Consider the following 14,706-nt stretch of genomic DNA (forward strand, 5'->3'; position numbering starts at 1 on the left):
TTACCTGAAATAAAATTTAAAAAGCAAGTCTATTTTTCAGAAGCAATAATAATTCATTCTACTTAATTTTTTTTGAGGTGCCGTGTGTGTGTGTGTGTGTGTGTGTGTGTGTTATTTTTTTATCAGGCGAAAGGAAAATCTTACCTTATATACTTACTAATTTTGGTTCTTGCTACAGGAATGAAGTTATGTGCCCAAGGGTTCCTGCTCCCATGTTCCCTGTGTCTGAGGGACAGGGGCTGGTGGCCAAGGGTCTCTCCTGAGCAAAGAGCTGGGTGGCTGATCACCCCCAGCAATAGGGACCCATTGCCTGGAGCAGGATGGTGCGGTAGGAAGGGCACTGAGTTGAGAATCAGGAAATCTGGCCTTTGTTCCTGGCTCCACTTACTAACTGTGATGCCACAGGCAAATCTTTAGCTTTTCTGAGTCTCAGTTTCTTCATCTGTAAAATGGAGATAATACCTTCCCTTCCTACTTCACAGGTTGTTGTGAGGATCGTATAACAACAGATATAACAGCTCTGTATCTACTGAGTAGAGTGATATGCAAATGTAAAAGATAATGGCTTGCTGAAAAAACTTATGTAAAGTTTCTTTTCTGAACTTCAACTATAAAATAAAAGAGATGGGCAACATAATTACTCAGATCCTAGATGTACTATGCTATGACTCTGTAAGTCTCTCTTGATTTCCTGTTCTTTTTTTTTTTTTTTTTTTAATATATTTTATTGATTTTCCACAGAGAAGAAGGGAGAGGGATAGAGAGTTAGAAACATCGATGAGAGAGATCGATCAGCTGCCTCCTGCACCCCCACAGTGGGGATGTGCCCGCAACCAAGGTACATGCCCTTGACCGGAATCGAACCTGGGACCCTTCAGTCCGCAGGCCGACGCTCTATCCAATGAGCCAAACCGGTTCGGCTGATTTCCTGTTCTTTTTCTTTGCTGCATCATAGTGTATATAACCTTTTCCTTTGCTACATTTTTCTTAATTTTAGACTTAAAACAGACTTAAGCTTTAACCTATGTTAGTAGCGTAGATGGCTAATATGCATTTCCTGTCCTATTCATAAAGACAACATACGAACTAAAAGTTTTCTTTTTAAAAACGTTTACATTTGTTTTGTAACATGCACTGTGATGTACACTATAGGGAACATACTTGGATTTTTGTCCTGGTCCATGCCTTGTTCGTGGGCTTCCTGCCACTCCCAACAGGTTTCACAGTAAGCTCGTATCTGTTCCAAAAGATGAAGGACTCGGATTTCACGCCTGCCTCTCTTGTCATCAGGCTGTGAGTGAATGATGTTGTGGAGTGCTGCACTGGCCCTGGCCCGAGCCTCTTTACTGCCCCGGGAATTTCCCAACAACACAGAGTCTTTGTCATTGCCATGTAAAAGCTGGATGAGGAGAGGAAGACATCCAGACTGTCGCATGGATATACAGCTGTCTTGGGAGCTAGACATAGCTAGCAAAGTTCGTGACATATCATCCTTATCATGAGTACCAAGCATTGACAACAATGAATACACCATTTCCACCTGTGGGCCAAATGAGTTTAGAAACAAAATTATGACTTTAATATCCAAAAGCCAACACCAATGAAGTGATGAATGGGATATTTATTGTAACTCATTACAAAAAACAAAAAACTCTTTCCATGATGAAGTAATGAACGCTATTTCAAAATTTATATCATCACCAATTTGTTTGTATGAGTAAATAATAGTAGTGGTAGTATACAGTGCCGAAAGAGGAAGTAGGTTCTTACATACTTAAATTGTGTTTATCTGGATCAGCTCGTGATAATTCATTGATTATAATAAATGAAAATCAACTAATTTCACTCACAGAGTGAGGAAGGTGGTCTATCTAAATTCTTGGGAGAATTAAAAATTTTGTTTTACTTCTTTTAATCTACAACTATAATTAATAAATATAAAAGTTTTCAACAATCATTTTTACTAAGTACTAGTTTTCAGCAATCACTAACCCTCAAAAGATTATAATAGTATTGTTAAAATTATAAGATTTCTCCCTTACACATATAAAAAACACTTTGTCATAAAAAGAATGCTATGATTACATAAAGAGTACAAAGCAAAGATTCTCATACAATTTTTTCTAAAAGCAATTGCTAAGCATCGACTCTCTGACAATAAAGTCTAAGGATTTACTTAGAAGCAATTAGAAAAAGGAAACAGTACTGTTATCTTTTTTAAAAAAATCCTCACTTAAGGATATGTTTTTCATTGATTTTAGAGAGAAGGGAAAGAGAAAGAAACATCGATTGGTTGCCTACTGTACACCCTCCTCTCCCTCCCTCCCCCCTGACTGGGAATGGAATTTGCATCTTGGGTATGTGCACTGACTGGGAATTGAACCTGCCACCTTTTGGTGTAAGGGCAATGCTCCAACCAATTGAGCTACACTGGCCAGTTATCTTGGACTATGATCAGCTTCATTTTAAAGCTCGAGAAAAGTAGAGAGTATTATATAAAGAATGTATCATGTCTATAAATCAGTGGTTCTTAACTTTTGGCAACATTCACTTAATAGGGTTTTCTCTTGAAGATTAAATGAATTAATACATATATAGGTTAGTAGCTGGCATTCAAAAATGTAGGAAGCTCTTGTATTATGCATAAATTACTTCAAAAGAAAAAGGTATTATAGCTGTCAGTGTTCATGCAACAGTAGTGTTGAATATTAGAGATTTTCTTTATAGTAAAAACTATGTATTTATGTTGGAGACATTTTTGGTTGTCACAACTACAGGAGGAAGTACTATGGGTGTCTAGTGGGTACAGACCAGAAATGCTACTAAACAGGCTACAATGCAACAAAGAATTATCCAGTCAATAGTGCTTAGGTTAAGAAACTACTCTAAACGTGTAAACACAGACTACTCTTAGATATGAAGGTTTTAGGAAGGCAGTGTAGAATTATGGATAAATGGGTTTTCAAATTCTGGCTCCACTACTTATGAGTGAGCTGTGTGATACGAACAAGTTATCTGATTTCTCTGAGCCCATTTTTTCAGTTGCAAAATGAAGGAATTCACCTAATAGGGTTTTCTCTTGAAGATTAAATGAATTAATACATATATAGGTTAGTAGCTGGCATTCAAAAATGTAGGAAGCTCTTGTATTATGCATAAATTACTTCAAAAGAAAAAGGTATTATAGCTGTCAGTGTTCATGCAACAGTAGTGTTGAATATTAGAGATTTTCTTTATAGTAAAAACTATGTATTTATGTTGGATAGATCTGGGGTTGAAGTCCAATTTAATTATACAATGGCTGCCTGAATCACTTTTGTATCTGTTTTCTCATTTAACAAAGAGAAACAAGAATATCTCATAGGGTTTGAGAAAATTAGAGATAACATACATACAACGCCTAGCACAGTTACTAGTATTCCAAAGGTCCCAAGTAGTAGCTATTTTGAGTTATTAAAAGAATTAGGTCTTATATTAACAATATAAGTACTCCAAAATTCATTTCTTAAATCAATATTAGTTATTTCAGTAATGCTTTTCCTAAGAGCCATTATATTATTAAAATAAAGAGTATACAGAATATGCTATGAAAACAATTAATGGAATTATTTAGATTTAATGAAAAACAAATTGTTTAGTAATGTTAGAATTTCATCCTTTGTTAATATAATATTAAAGTCTCTGGCTTTAAAACAGTAATAAAATAATTACTTTCTTTTGAGCTACACTGGCCAGTTATCTTGGACTATGATCATAGTCCAAGACTATGCTATTCCCAAGTCCTAAGATACTTGTTAACATCTGAGAGACCCTAAGAGAGCTGACTTATCAGCAATGGATAACATTCAATTTCAATAACTGTTCCATCTATTTAAATAAATATTTATTAAACACTCATTATTCGCAGGCTCTGTGCTAGATGCAACACATGATACATAAAAGACAGTCTCTGTTCTCCAAGACAGTTTCATGCACTGTAGTGATTCAAAGGAGGCAGAGAGACTACATGGGGAGGTGAGAGGACCATGGGAATCAGAAAATGTTTTGTAAAGAAGCAAGCCTGAGAAGAGTTCTGAAGGCTGGCTAAAGCTTTGAGAGCTGTTGTGAGACGAGGTAGACAGTGGAGATGCGTGCCACTGCAGGCAAGACGTGGAGGATAAAGGGAGAGCTCAGGAAAGCAAGTAAGCCAGTGAGGTTGGAGCTTAGGATACTGGCAGAGAAGTGGATAAGGCTGGGGAAAAAAATATGAAAAAAACTAGCTAATTTGGCACTTTTAATAATCCCTATTCTCCCTTTGTGCTCCTTTGTATAAAAAGATGTCATTTCTTTAAGAAACTGTGATGATGGCATCAAAATTCTCCTCTATTTAAAAGATGAGAAAGAACGTTTTTAGTGACTTATCTAACGAATATTAGGGAAGTATTCATAGTATTAGTGACCAGGTTTATAATCTTCTGTTACCTTGGTTCCCAGATGACTTGTCAGCCTCCGAGGAGCAGAGTGTGTGCTACTAGAACTCAAAACACTGGCTGTTTCATGATCCATTCGTGTAGCCGAACTCTAGAAATTAAGCAAATTATAGATAGTGTAATTTAGATTGTATATAAATATAGCTAACTTCATGTTAAAGTACTCTTTACAGTAGACAGCTAACTATAGCATTAAAAGCATGAACATTGCCCTAGGCAATTTGGCTCCTTGGATAGAGCATTGGCTCTCGAACTGAAGAGTCACGGGTTCAATTCCATTCCGGTCAAGGGCACGTACCTGTACTTTGGTTATAGGCTCGATCCCCAACCTGGGTCAGGATATGTGTGGGAGGCAACCAATTGATACACACATCGATGTTTTTCTCTCTGTCTCTCTTCCTCTCTGAAAATCAATGGAAAAGTATCCTCAGGTGAGGATTAACCAAAAAGAAAAAAAAAGAGAAAAAGCAGGCATGAACATTATAATTGCTCAAAAGGAATGTTTTTACCTATAAATTTATTAAGTAAATTTTAGAGAAAAACTGACAAAAAGGAGATTTGTTGCAAAAGACAGTTAAATTACACTCCAGAAGAAACCAAATATTAAAGAAATTCTAAGAGTAATACTTTTTTTACAGATCCAAAGACATGCAAACACATTCAGTTAAACATAAATTGATTGACAGAAAGCTCCACTGATGAAATGCTTCAAATTACCACAACCTGACTGTGAATTCAGTATAGTCCAAGTTCTTTGGGAGCTCAAAGTATAGAGAAGACTGCTTGAAACTTCTATTAGAGGAGGTCTTTAAAAAGGCAAGTAGACAATTAAACCAACAAACTGTATTAAATGCTGTGAGAACAGCTTTATATATTTCACAGAGGTGGGAACAAGGAAAATGTCCTGAAAGAAATGCCATTTAAAACTGAGGGGAAAGATGAGTAAAACACATACAAGTGAACAAAGTAGAAGAGAGTTCCAGCCACAGGGAACATTATTTGGAAGGCTTGGACATACTTAAGGACTGGAGAAGTTCAGCTGAGAGACTGGAGAGAAATAGGGCAAACAGAAATACTGCTGGAAGAGTTGATAACATAAAGAACTACATACTATTCTATGGGGAGTGGGTAGCCACTGAATTGTCTAAACAAGTAAGTGATTTGATCAGATTTGTGTTTTAGAAGGATCACTCTGATTATAATGTGAAGAATATACTAGAAAAAAAGGCAAGGCTGAAGACTAAAAGTTAGAACTCTATATTAACAGATGTAATTTGTCACTTTTAACATTTGCATGGATGTACCATGTAAGTTTCATGAGGCTAGGGCAGTGATGGCGAACCTTTAGAGCTCGGCGTGTCAGCATTTTGAAAAACCCTAACTTAACTCTGGTGCCGTGTCACATATAGAAATTTTTTGATCTTTGCAACCATAGTAAAACAAATACTTGTATTTTTGATATTTATTTTACATATTTAAATGCAATTTAACAAAGAAAAATCAACCAAAAAAAAATGAGTTCGCCTGTCACCTCTGACACGCGTGTCATAGGTTCGCCATCACTGGGCTAGGGACTATCTGTCTTTTTCAATTATCTATTTCCAGAGTCTAATACAGTATCTAGCACAAATTACGTTTCTTTAAAAATAACTGCCCTGGCTGGTGTGGCTCAGTTGGTTGGAGCATCATCTGTGCACTGAAGGATTGTGGTTCAATTCCTGGCCAGGGCACATACTCAGGTTGCAGGCTCAAACCCCCCCCCCCCCCCTTTCAGGGTATGTATGGGAGACAACCAATCAATGTTTCTCTCTTTCCCCCTCTCCTTTCCTCTCTCTCTCAAATCAATTAAAAAAAATACACAACTATTATTAGTTACTAGTAACAACAATAATGTTACCTTTAATAAGTATCTGCTATATGCCAGGGACTATGTTAAGTGCATACTGCATTTAATTCTCACAACTGTATCACCTTACTAGAGGCCCGGTGCACTAATTCAGGGTCCCCAGGGGGGTTGGGGGAGTACCTGAGCCACAATTGACCCTCTAGGTGGGTGGTGGGATGCCCTTGCCAGCCCGAGATCCGGATCCGTCTCGCTGACATTTGCACCAGTTGTTGGGAGCCACTTGGCGGCCTATTTTATATTGTTTCTTCCTTGTGGAGCATCTAGGGAGGGGAAGTGGCCGCGGTGCTTGAGGCTGACTTCCTGGTGGCGGGTCAGTGCCTGGCCCATTCTCTGGAGATTGTACCTGCAGGACTACTGGGAGAGTGAGTGGCTGCCGCCGGGCTGGTGGGCCACTGGGACGGGTCAGTCAGCTGAGTGGCACTCCCGCTGTGGGAGCACACTGACCATCAGGGGACAGCTCCTGCATTGAGCGTCTGCCCCCTGGTGGTCAGTGTGCGTCATAGTGACTGGTTGTTCGGTCGCTTAGGCTTTTATATATAGAGATTTTTTTTTTTAAGAAGAAACACTAAAACTCAGAATTTACTTGTCTAAAGTTTTGCTTCTTAGTTGGTGGGAAAGTGGGATTTACTTCAGAGCTACTTGACCACTTATCCACAGATGATGGATAATTTAACTAATTACTTATTAATGTACATTCAGATTATTTCTATTTTTGCTGTTATAATATTATGATGAATCTCTTCAAACATATGTGAGCATTCTTGACTGATTACCTCATTAGTGTAAAATCTTAGAAGCTGCAATTATGAGCTACAGAGTTGGCACATTAAGTTTAGATACATATTAAAAATTTGTTCTTCAGAAAGGTTATTCATTTTGCACAAATAGAGACAGTATATGAGGATGACAGTTAACCATTAGCAACACTGAGTGTTATTGATCTTTGCCAATCCAATGGCCTCCAAAAATATTTTACTTTGGTTGTAGCTTATATTTATACATCATTACTAATAAAATTGATAATCTTTCCACATGTTTACAAGCCATTTCTAGTTCCTTTTAATTTCTGTTCATGTCATTTGCCCATGCTTTAACAGATTTATTTGATCCTCACATGAGGATATTTTTCCATTGATTTTTAGAGAGAGAGGCGGGGAGAGGGAGAGAGAGAGAGATAGAAACACTGATGAGAGAGAAACATCATCGATCAGCTGCCTCCTGCATGCCCCCAACCAGGCATGTGCCCTGACCGGGAATTGAACTGGTGGGTGACCTTTTGGTTCTTGGGTCGACACTCAACCGGAGCCACACTGGCAGGGCAATAGTTTTCATTTTTGACATTAAATATAATCTACTTAGGATTAATTCTGATGAAAGAATTAATGAGAGAAGTGTGATAAGGATTCAATTATTATTTTTTAATGGATAACCTGATTATTGGATAGGTAAGGCTTTGAAGTATATAATAATTGGAATATGACCCAAAGCACTAATGGTAAGTTTAATCCTAAGCAGAGAATTTTTTTTCTGTCAAGAAGTAATTTTCCTCCTTTCTACTTATGTGTAGAAACACATAAGCTTCCCATATAATTCCCTAAATTACAAAGAAGTAACTCAAATGTGCTATTTAAATATAATTTCTTTTGCACTAATTTACCATCCATACTTAGAGTTTTCCCCACTGCAAAGCTAACTAATAATACTAAAGTGAAGTATCTTTTTGTTTTAACTTAGTAAAATAAATTTAAATACTTAAGTATGAGAGATTTTAAGCTTTACATTTTAATGAACAAAAGCATGCTCTTTTTAAATAAATAATATCAAAAGTAACATAGATACTAAAGAAATAGTCTATATCAACAGTAGAAAAATTACCTTAAAACCAACTCGGTGAAATTCTATTTTTTTAAAATCATTCATTTACAGCATAAAAATATTCATTGAAACAACATGGGGCATACAGAACACCCCAAAGAAAAATTCTGTCATATTAGGATGCATCCAATAAAATTAATAGAAAACTAACAGCAGCACAGTAAGAAAATAGTTCTGTATTAATAAAAAAATCAAGTTGACTTCCATAATGTTGCTAAAAATGATGTAACAATAGTTAAACACAACCTTTGCTACATCTCTTTACTTTTTATGAGCATTAAAATAATCTTTTCAAAGATAAGACTTGGATTTTTAGATTTATGTAATCTTGAAGTACAAGAGAAAACAAGAACTATAGCAAGTCCTTAAGATCATTTTTAAAAACATAAAAATGTCTTTGCAAAGAATGCCTTAGAGAAAGAGCAAATCTATTCAATGAAAGCAATAATAACTAGGTCAAGTCACACAAATAACCAAAATGCAGCTTAGTATTTTATTTTTCAAAAAACTCTAGTCACACCAATCATTTTAGACTAAAATAAAAACACACAATTTACATTATGAAACAGTTTTAAAAATTTGAAAACATTATTGTTAGATGTATAAAGAAAAGTGATAGCATTTTGGTACCAAATCTTCTGAAGATATGTATTCAGGACTAAGGAAACAAACAAGATTTACAGATCAATCTGAGGACCATATTTAAAAAATATTTAAATAGCTTATTTAAAAAACAATAAAATAATTTATTTACCTGACCACTACCAGAAGTTGCCATGTTGATTTCTGCCACTCCTTGACCTTCATTCTGCTGCTCAGCTTCATGTGAGCCAGCTTCATGCTTGCTCTGAGATGACCTCTGTTAATAGGGAGTTAACATCATTACATAAAAAAATGGTGTCTGTTTTTTTAGCTCACAGCTTTTTCCCTTTCTTATTTTAAAGCTCTGAATGCATAAATTATACAGGTTTACAAAGGCATGGAACTACTACACTTCAGACTTCATAACCTCCAGCATGGCTGGCAGTCGACTATTTCGGTAAGAGGAAAGTGAATTGTGTCCCTTGAGCATTAGAGCTGCACGAGACAAAGGATTTTCTGAGACTCACAGAAACACCATCCTCCACCAGCGGTGCTCACATCACTATCAGGAATATAACCCAACTAGAACAAATAACTATCTTTTCTACAAGGTCACATAATTCTGGCATTTAACAGAGCTGCAAATATAACACTTAAACTATTATCTAAGTTTATAAATACCTTCTGTGTAAGTATACTCTACATAGAATATATAGATATACAGTATATGCTAATAAAAATCATATTAAACAAATAGATAAGCTCTTAGATTCTGATATAAATAAAACTAAAAACCTTTTCTAATGTAACCACCATCTGTTATATGAAATGAAAATGACATTATAGCCAGTAAAAGCAATCATTTAGAGATAGTTTATATCCAGTATAAAGCAGTCACTTTGTAAAAATAACACTGAAGAATCAAAGAAAATAATTTTCCCATTATCTTTTATAGAAACAATTACAAATGTGTTTGCCCTAGGGAAATGACACTCTAAAATAAAAATCATACTTTAAAAAATGTGACAAGATAGTGGATAGTTATTTCACAAAATGGCTTCACTGGAAGTTCTTTAAACATCAAGCTTTCCTATACCATTTATAATGTGACCAAAAATTAATTCCATCAATAAACTAGTATATTTACATGTAGGCTAAAAGTAAGATAGCCCCAATAATTCAGAAATAGAAAAAATAGTACCAGCTGAAAAAATTCAACAAAAGTAGAGACATACAAAGTCAATCTAGAAACAAAAGGAATCAAAACCTATAAAAACCACAAAGATTTGACAGTAACACCATTGCAGATGTTGATGTATAAGCAATTGCTGAGCATCTGCTATGTTAGTTACCTGCATTATGTGATAAGGAATACAGTGCTAGTAAAAGCAGTCATTGTTCTATGCACTCTTGGAACTTATAGTCCAGTCAGGGATACTACCAAATAATGAGAGAAATAACAATAAAGTTAAGATTTTGACATGTGCTCTGAAAGAAGGGTACAAAGTATTATAAGAATATATAACAGAAAGAGTCATATGGTCTAGGAGTTTGGGGAAGAGCTCTCTTAGGAAATGTTTGAACTGAGATCTGAAGAATAAATAGGAATTTTTAGAAAAATGATAGGGTAGAGGATAAAGTTTTTAGGTAAATAGAAGATCATATGCAAAGAAGCTGAGGTGGAAGGAAGCATGGCTTGTTCTAGTATGTCAGGAAATCATGGTGTAGAGAATAGAACATAAAGATAATAAAAGAATCTTACTGATTTTGTTAAATTTTAGTGTGATTCTCAGATAGCACTCTTGCCCCAAATAACTAGCATTTTAATGAGAAAAGTTGCATGTAAATTTATTTATTTTATTTTTAAATATATTTTATTGATTTTTTACAGAGAGGAAGGGAGAGGGAGAGGGATAGAGAGTTAGAAACATCGATGAGAGAGAAACATCAATCAGCTGCCTCCTGCACAGCCCCTACTGGGGATGTGCCCGCAACCAAGGTACATGCCCTTGACTGGAATCGAACCTGGGACCCTTCAGTCTGCAGGCCAACGCTCTATCCACTGAGCCAAACCGGTCAGGGCTAAATTTATTTTTAAAGTCAATTTTTAAATGGTCTAAGTAAATAGGCAACAGAGGAGATCAGTCTGGAGGCTAATATATTACTGTAAATGTGAGATGATGGCACTTTGCACTAGTGAAGCAGTGATGGAGATAAAAGAAGTGGAGACAGAGGTAAATCTGAAGGACTTGGTGGTAGATTGGATATGGTGAGTGGAGGAAGAGCTCTGGTGTCAAGAATTACTCCTATGTTCCTTAGCTCACACAACTGAATAATGATGATGTCAATCACAGAGATAGGTAATAACTTAAGGAGGATAAGGGTTTTCTGAAGGAGGTGGGGTGGTAAGAAGAACTTAGGAAGAGATAATTTATTATGTTTTAGATTTGCATCACCTAAGTGGAGATGCCAAGTTGGCACATATATTTAGGAGTCTGGAGCTCAGGGCTAGAAAAATGAATTTGAGAGCCAATATTTTATAGATGGTAACTGAAGCCCTAAGCACAAAAGAGATGGTCTTAGGGAGAGACAATACACAGAAAAGGGAAATTAGCCTTAAGGAATGCCTACAATTAATGCCACATAAAGGAACATGAGCTTTAAAGGCCAAAGAGATGGAAACAAAAAAAGTATTGTCATAGATGCCAAGAGAAGAATATTTCAAACATCAGGAAGTATTCAATAATGTGAAAAGTGTCAAGATGAAGATTGAAAATGCCAATTTAATTCACAATATAAAAGCCACTGACGGTCCATGTTAGTGAAATATGGGAGTAGAAATTAGATTGGCTTGCATTAAGAGTGAATGGTGGGGAGGAAATGTAGACTTGGAGTCTAGAAATACCTTTGGAATGGAGATTGGGAAAGGACAGGAGGGAGTAAAGGGGACAGATGAAGAAAGACAGTTGCAGGGAGCAGTGGGATTGAGGAAGTTTCTTTTTTTTTTTAAACATAAGATTTGAGCTTGTTTAAATGCCATTGGAAAAGTGCCATAGAAGAGGAAAAAGATAAATATTTGTGAGAAAAGAGATAAGAGTTAAAAGTTCCCGAGAAGGCAGATGCTGAGAATCCAAAGTGCAGGAAGAAAGAAGGAAGGCAGAATGCTTCCTGATAGAAAGAGAGATAGTGCCTATGAAAGCTGCTGTTTTCTCTGTGAAGAAGGAGGTGGAATTATTACAGGGAGGGAGATAAGGGTTGAAATAGTTATTTCCAATAGAGGGAGAGTAGGGGATCCAAAGAAACACAGGCATGCAGGATGATGATGATGATGAATATGGTAAACTTTAAAAAACATCTAATGTTTACTATGCATTTATCACTTGTTATCTATTAATTTATTTAATTCCCATACCAACTTATAAGGTAGGTACAGTTATTACCCTCATTTTACAAATGAAGAAACTGATACACAGGGAAGATAAATATCTGGCCTTAGGTCACATACCTAGTAAATAATAGAACCAGAGCTGGGATCACACCCCAGTCTGACTCCAGAGGCCAAACTAATATTTAACACTTACTACCTTTATTTTTCTTCCTCCTTTCTTATTTACTTCCTTTGTTCTTTCATTGATCTTAGGTGACAGGCCTGCCTGCACTCTCTGATCACTGTCCCAAACTAGTGCTAACTCTGAAGGCAAAGAGGCTACTTCTGATTCCTATGAAAGAATAATCCTAACTCATTTCCTTATTCCTATTGTTGCTGGAAAACTTACCAAAAGTTTCTAGTTTAGGACTATAAAAATTTTTGTTGTTGAGGTATTTACATGTCACAAAATTCACACATTTTAAGATCCTTTGTGTTCATCTACAGTTAATCCTCATTACTGCCCACAACTGCAGGTAACTATTTTCTGTATAAATTTGCCTTTTCTGGACATTTCTTACAAATGGAATAAATGGACTTAAGTGTCTGGCTTCTTATACTTAGCTATATAGAATGTACCATCAATTTGCCTCTTTTTATTGCGAACAGTATTCCATTATAAGGATATACCACATTTGTGTATCATTTGTATTCATTCACCTGGCAGCATATATACATTTGCATTGTTTCTACTTTTGGGCTAGTATGAATAATACTGCCATAAACATTCAAATTAAAGTCTCCGTATAGATATATGTTTCATCTCTTAGAAGTGAAATTACTGGGTCACATGGTACCTCTATGTTTAATATTTTGAGGAACAGTTAAACTGTTTTCCAAGTCGCTATACCATTTTACAGTCTCACCAAAACAGTATTTATTCACATCCTTGACAATGCTTATTACTATCTTTATGATTACAGGCATCCTAATGGATGTGAAGTGGCATCTCATTGTGGTTTTGATTTGTATTTTCCTAATGACTAATGATGCTGAACTTATTTTCGTGTGTGTGTGTGTGTGTGTGTGTGTGTGTGTGTGTGTGTGTGTGTGTGTTTCTGGTGCAATGTCTATTCAAATCTTTTGTCCATCGGCTGTTTCCTTATTAATGAGTTGTAAGGAGTAGAGGAAGATGAGTATAAATATCTTTTAAATTATGGCTTTGGCTCTTTTAAAAATGTTTTCTTTTTATCATAGTTACAAATTTAAATAGTTTAAATAATCATTATTTCTAAAGATGAGAATAAACAGAGGTTTCTCACATTTGCCTGCCCTGTCCTATTTCCTATTTTCTAAAGGCAAACGTTTCATCTCTTTCAGGGTTTTTTTGGGGGTGATGGGGGCACACTTACCTCTAAGTAACCTGCCTGTTTTGCTAGTTCTGCAATTTTCAGTTGAATGCACCACTTATTGATTTCCCACTATTCCACCCTCAACACCACACTTATCCTGTTCCTCCATCCTTCCAATACTGCTTTATAGTTAGATCAATTTTTCACTATTTACATTATTTTGACTATTAAATTCTAATCATGGCCGACAAGTAGTGAACTATGATTGTTTTCCTTTACAACTTTTTGCTGTTCACCACGTTAGTTTTGTTTTGTGTATTTGATGTTATGTATTTATGGCATCATCAGTTTCTTTCCTACTGTGTCAATTTCCTTTCCTTTCAATAAATTTAAAAACATTAAGTAGTCTACTGATTGCATCTTCTTAGATTAATCTCTCCTGAAATCTTCTCAACTGTTCTAATACGGACTAGTTACTTTCTCTATCAGTTGTTTCCTTTAATTTTCATTCTCAGGAGTCTTTCATTTCTTTCTCTTATAGTGTATTCCCTATGTCTTGGATACCAAATCTTAATTTTTCTTGCTTTACATCTTCATTTAACTTAACTATATCTTCTAAGAGCTTCCAGAAAATGGTACATAAAAATACATATTTTGAAACTTTGCCTATCTAAAAAATATATTCTACTTTTAAATTTAATAGGCAGTTTGACTAGAGGTAAATTTATAGACTGGTGTGGTAAAATATAAAATATATTTTGTCTTTGTCCCTTCGTTTCTGGCACAGAACTTAAAAAACACTTGGAAATTCTTGATTTATGCAAATAGAGTGACTCAAGGAGGGCACCTAGAAAGCTTCAGGATGGGTACTGGTCATCAGAAAGAATAACCACATTACTAGAGCATTGAAACTCTGGGCCAGACTGACCTCCAGGGAGGGGAAGGGGCTGGAAACTGAGTTCAATCATGTGGCCACTTATTTAATCAAGCATGCTTATATAATGAAACCTTAATTAAAATTCTGGACACCACAGCTCAGTGGAGCTTCCTGGTTGATGAATACACTAATGTGCTGGGAGAGTTATGTGTCCTGATGTATGAGGAGAGAGCATGAAAGCTCTGCATCCGCCATCACTCACTTCTCCAGATCTTGCC

At 35.8% G+C, this 14,706-nt stretch overlaps 1 protein-coding gene across 9 annotated transcripts in view; it reads right to left on the reverse strand.

Moving 5' to 3' along the window:
* The window catches only part of APC (APC, WNT signaling pathway regulator), a 104,393-nt gene that overhangs the window by 21,230 nt on the left and 68,457 nt on the right, over positions 1-14,706 (reverse strand). For 6 of the 9 annotated variants that reach the window (XM_014462986.2, XM_023747945.1, XM_006081152.3 and 3 more), the window contains 3 exons: positions 9,005-9,109; positions 4,462-4,560; positions 1,162-1,540 (listed from right to left, as the gene is read on the reverse strand). In XM_014462986.2, coding sequence (XP_014318472.1) covers positions 1,162-1,540; positions 4,462-4,560; positions 9,005-9,109 — 583 coding nt within the window. The remainder of the gene's footprint in view (positions 1-1,161; positions 1,541-4,461; positions 4,561-9,004; positions 9,110-14,706) is intronic. The other 3 variants (XM_006081157.3, XM_023747986.1, XM_023748068.1) reach the window with 1 other exon arrangement.

Source organism: Myotis lucifugus, unplaced genomic scaffold (genome assembly GCF_000147115.1).
Source record: "Myotis lucifugus unplaced genomic scaffold, Myoluc2.0 scaffold_0, whole genome shotgun sequence".
Taxonomy (NCBI): domain Eukaryota; kingdom Metazoa; phylum Chordata; class Mammalia; order Chiroptera; family Vespertilionidae; genus Myotis; species Myotis lucifugus.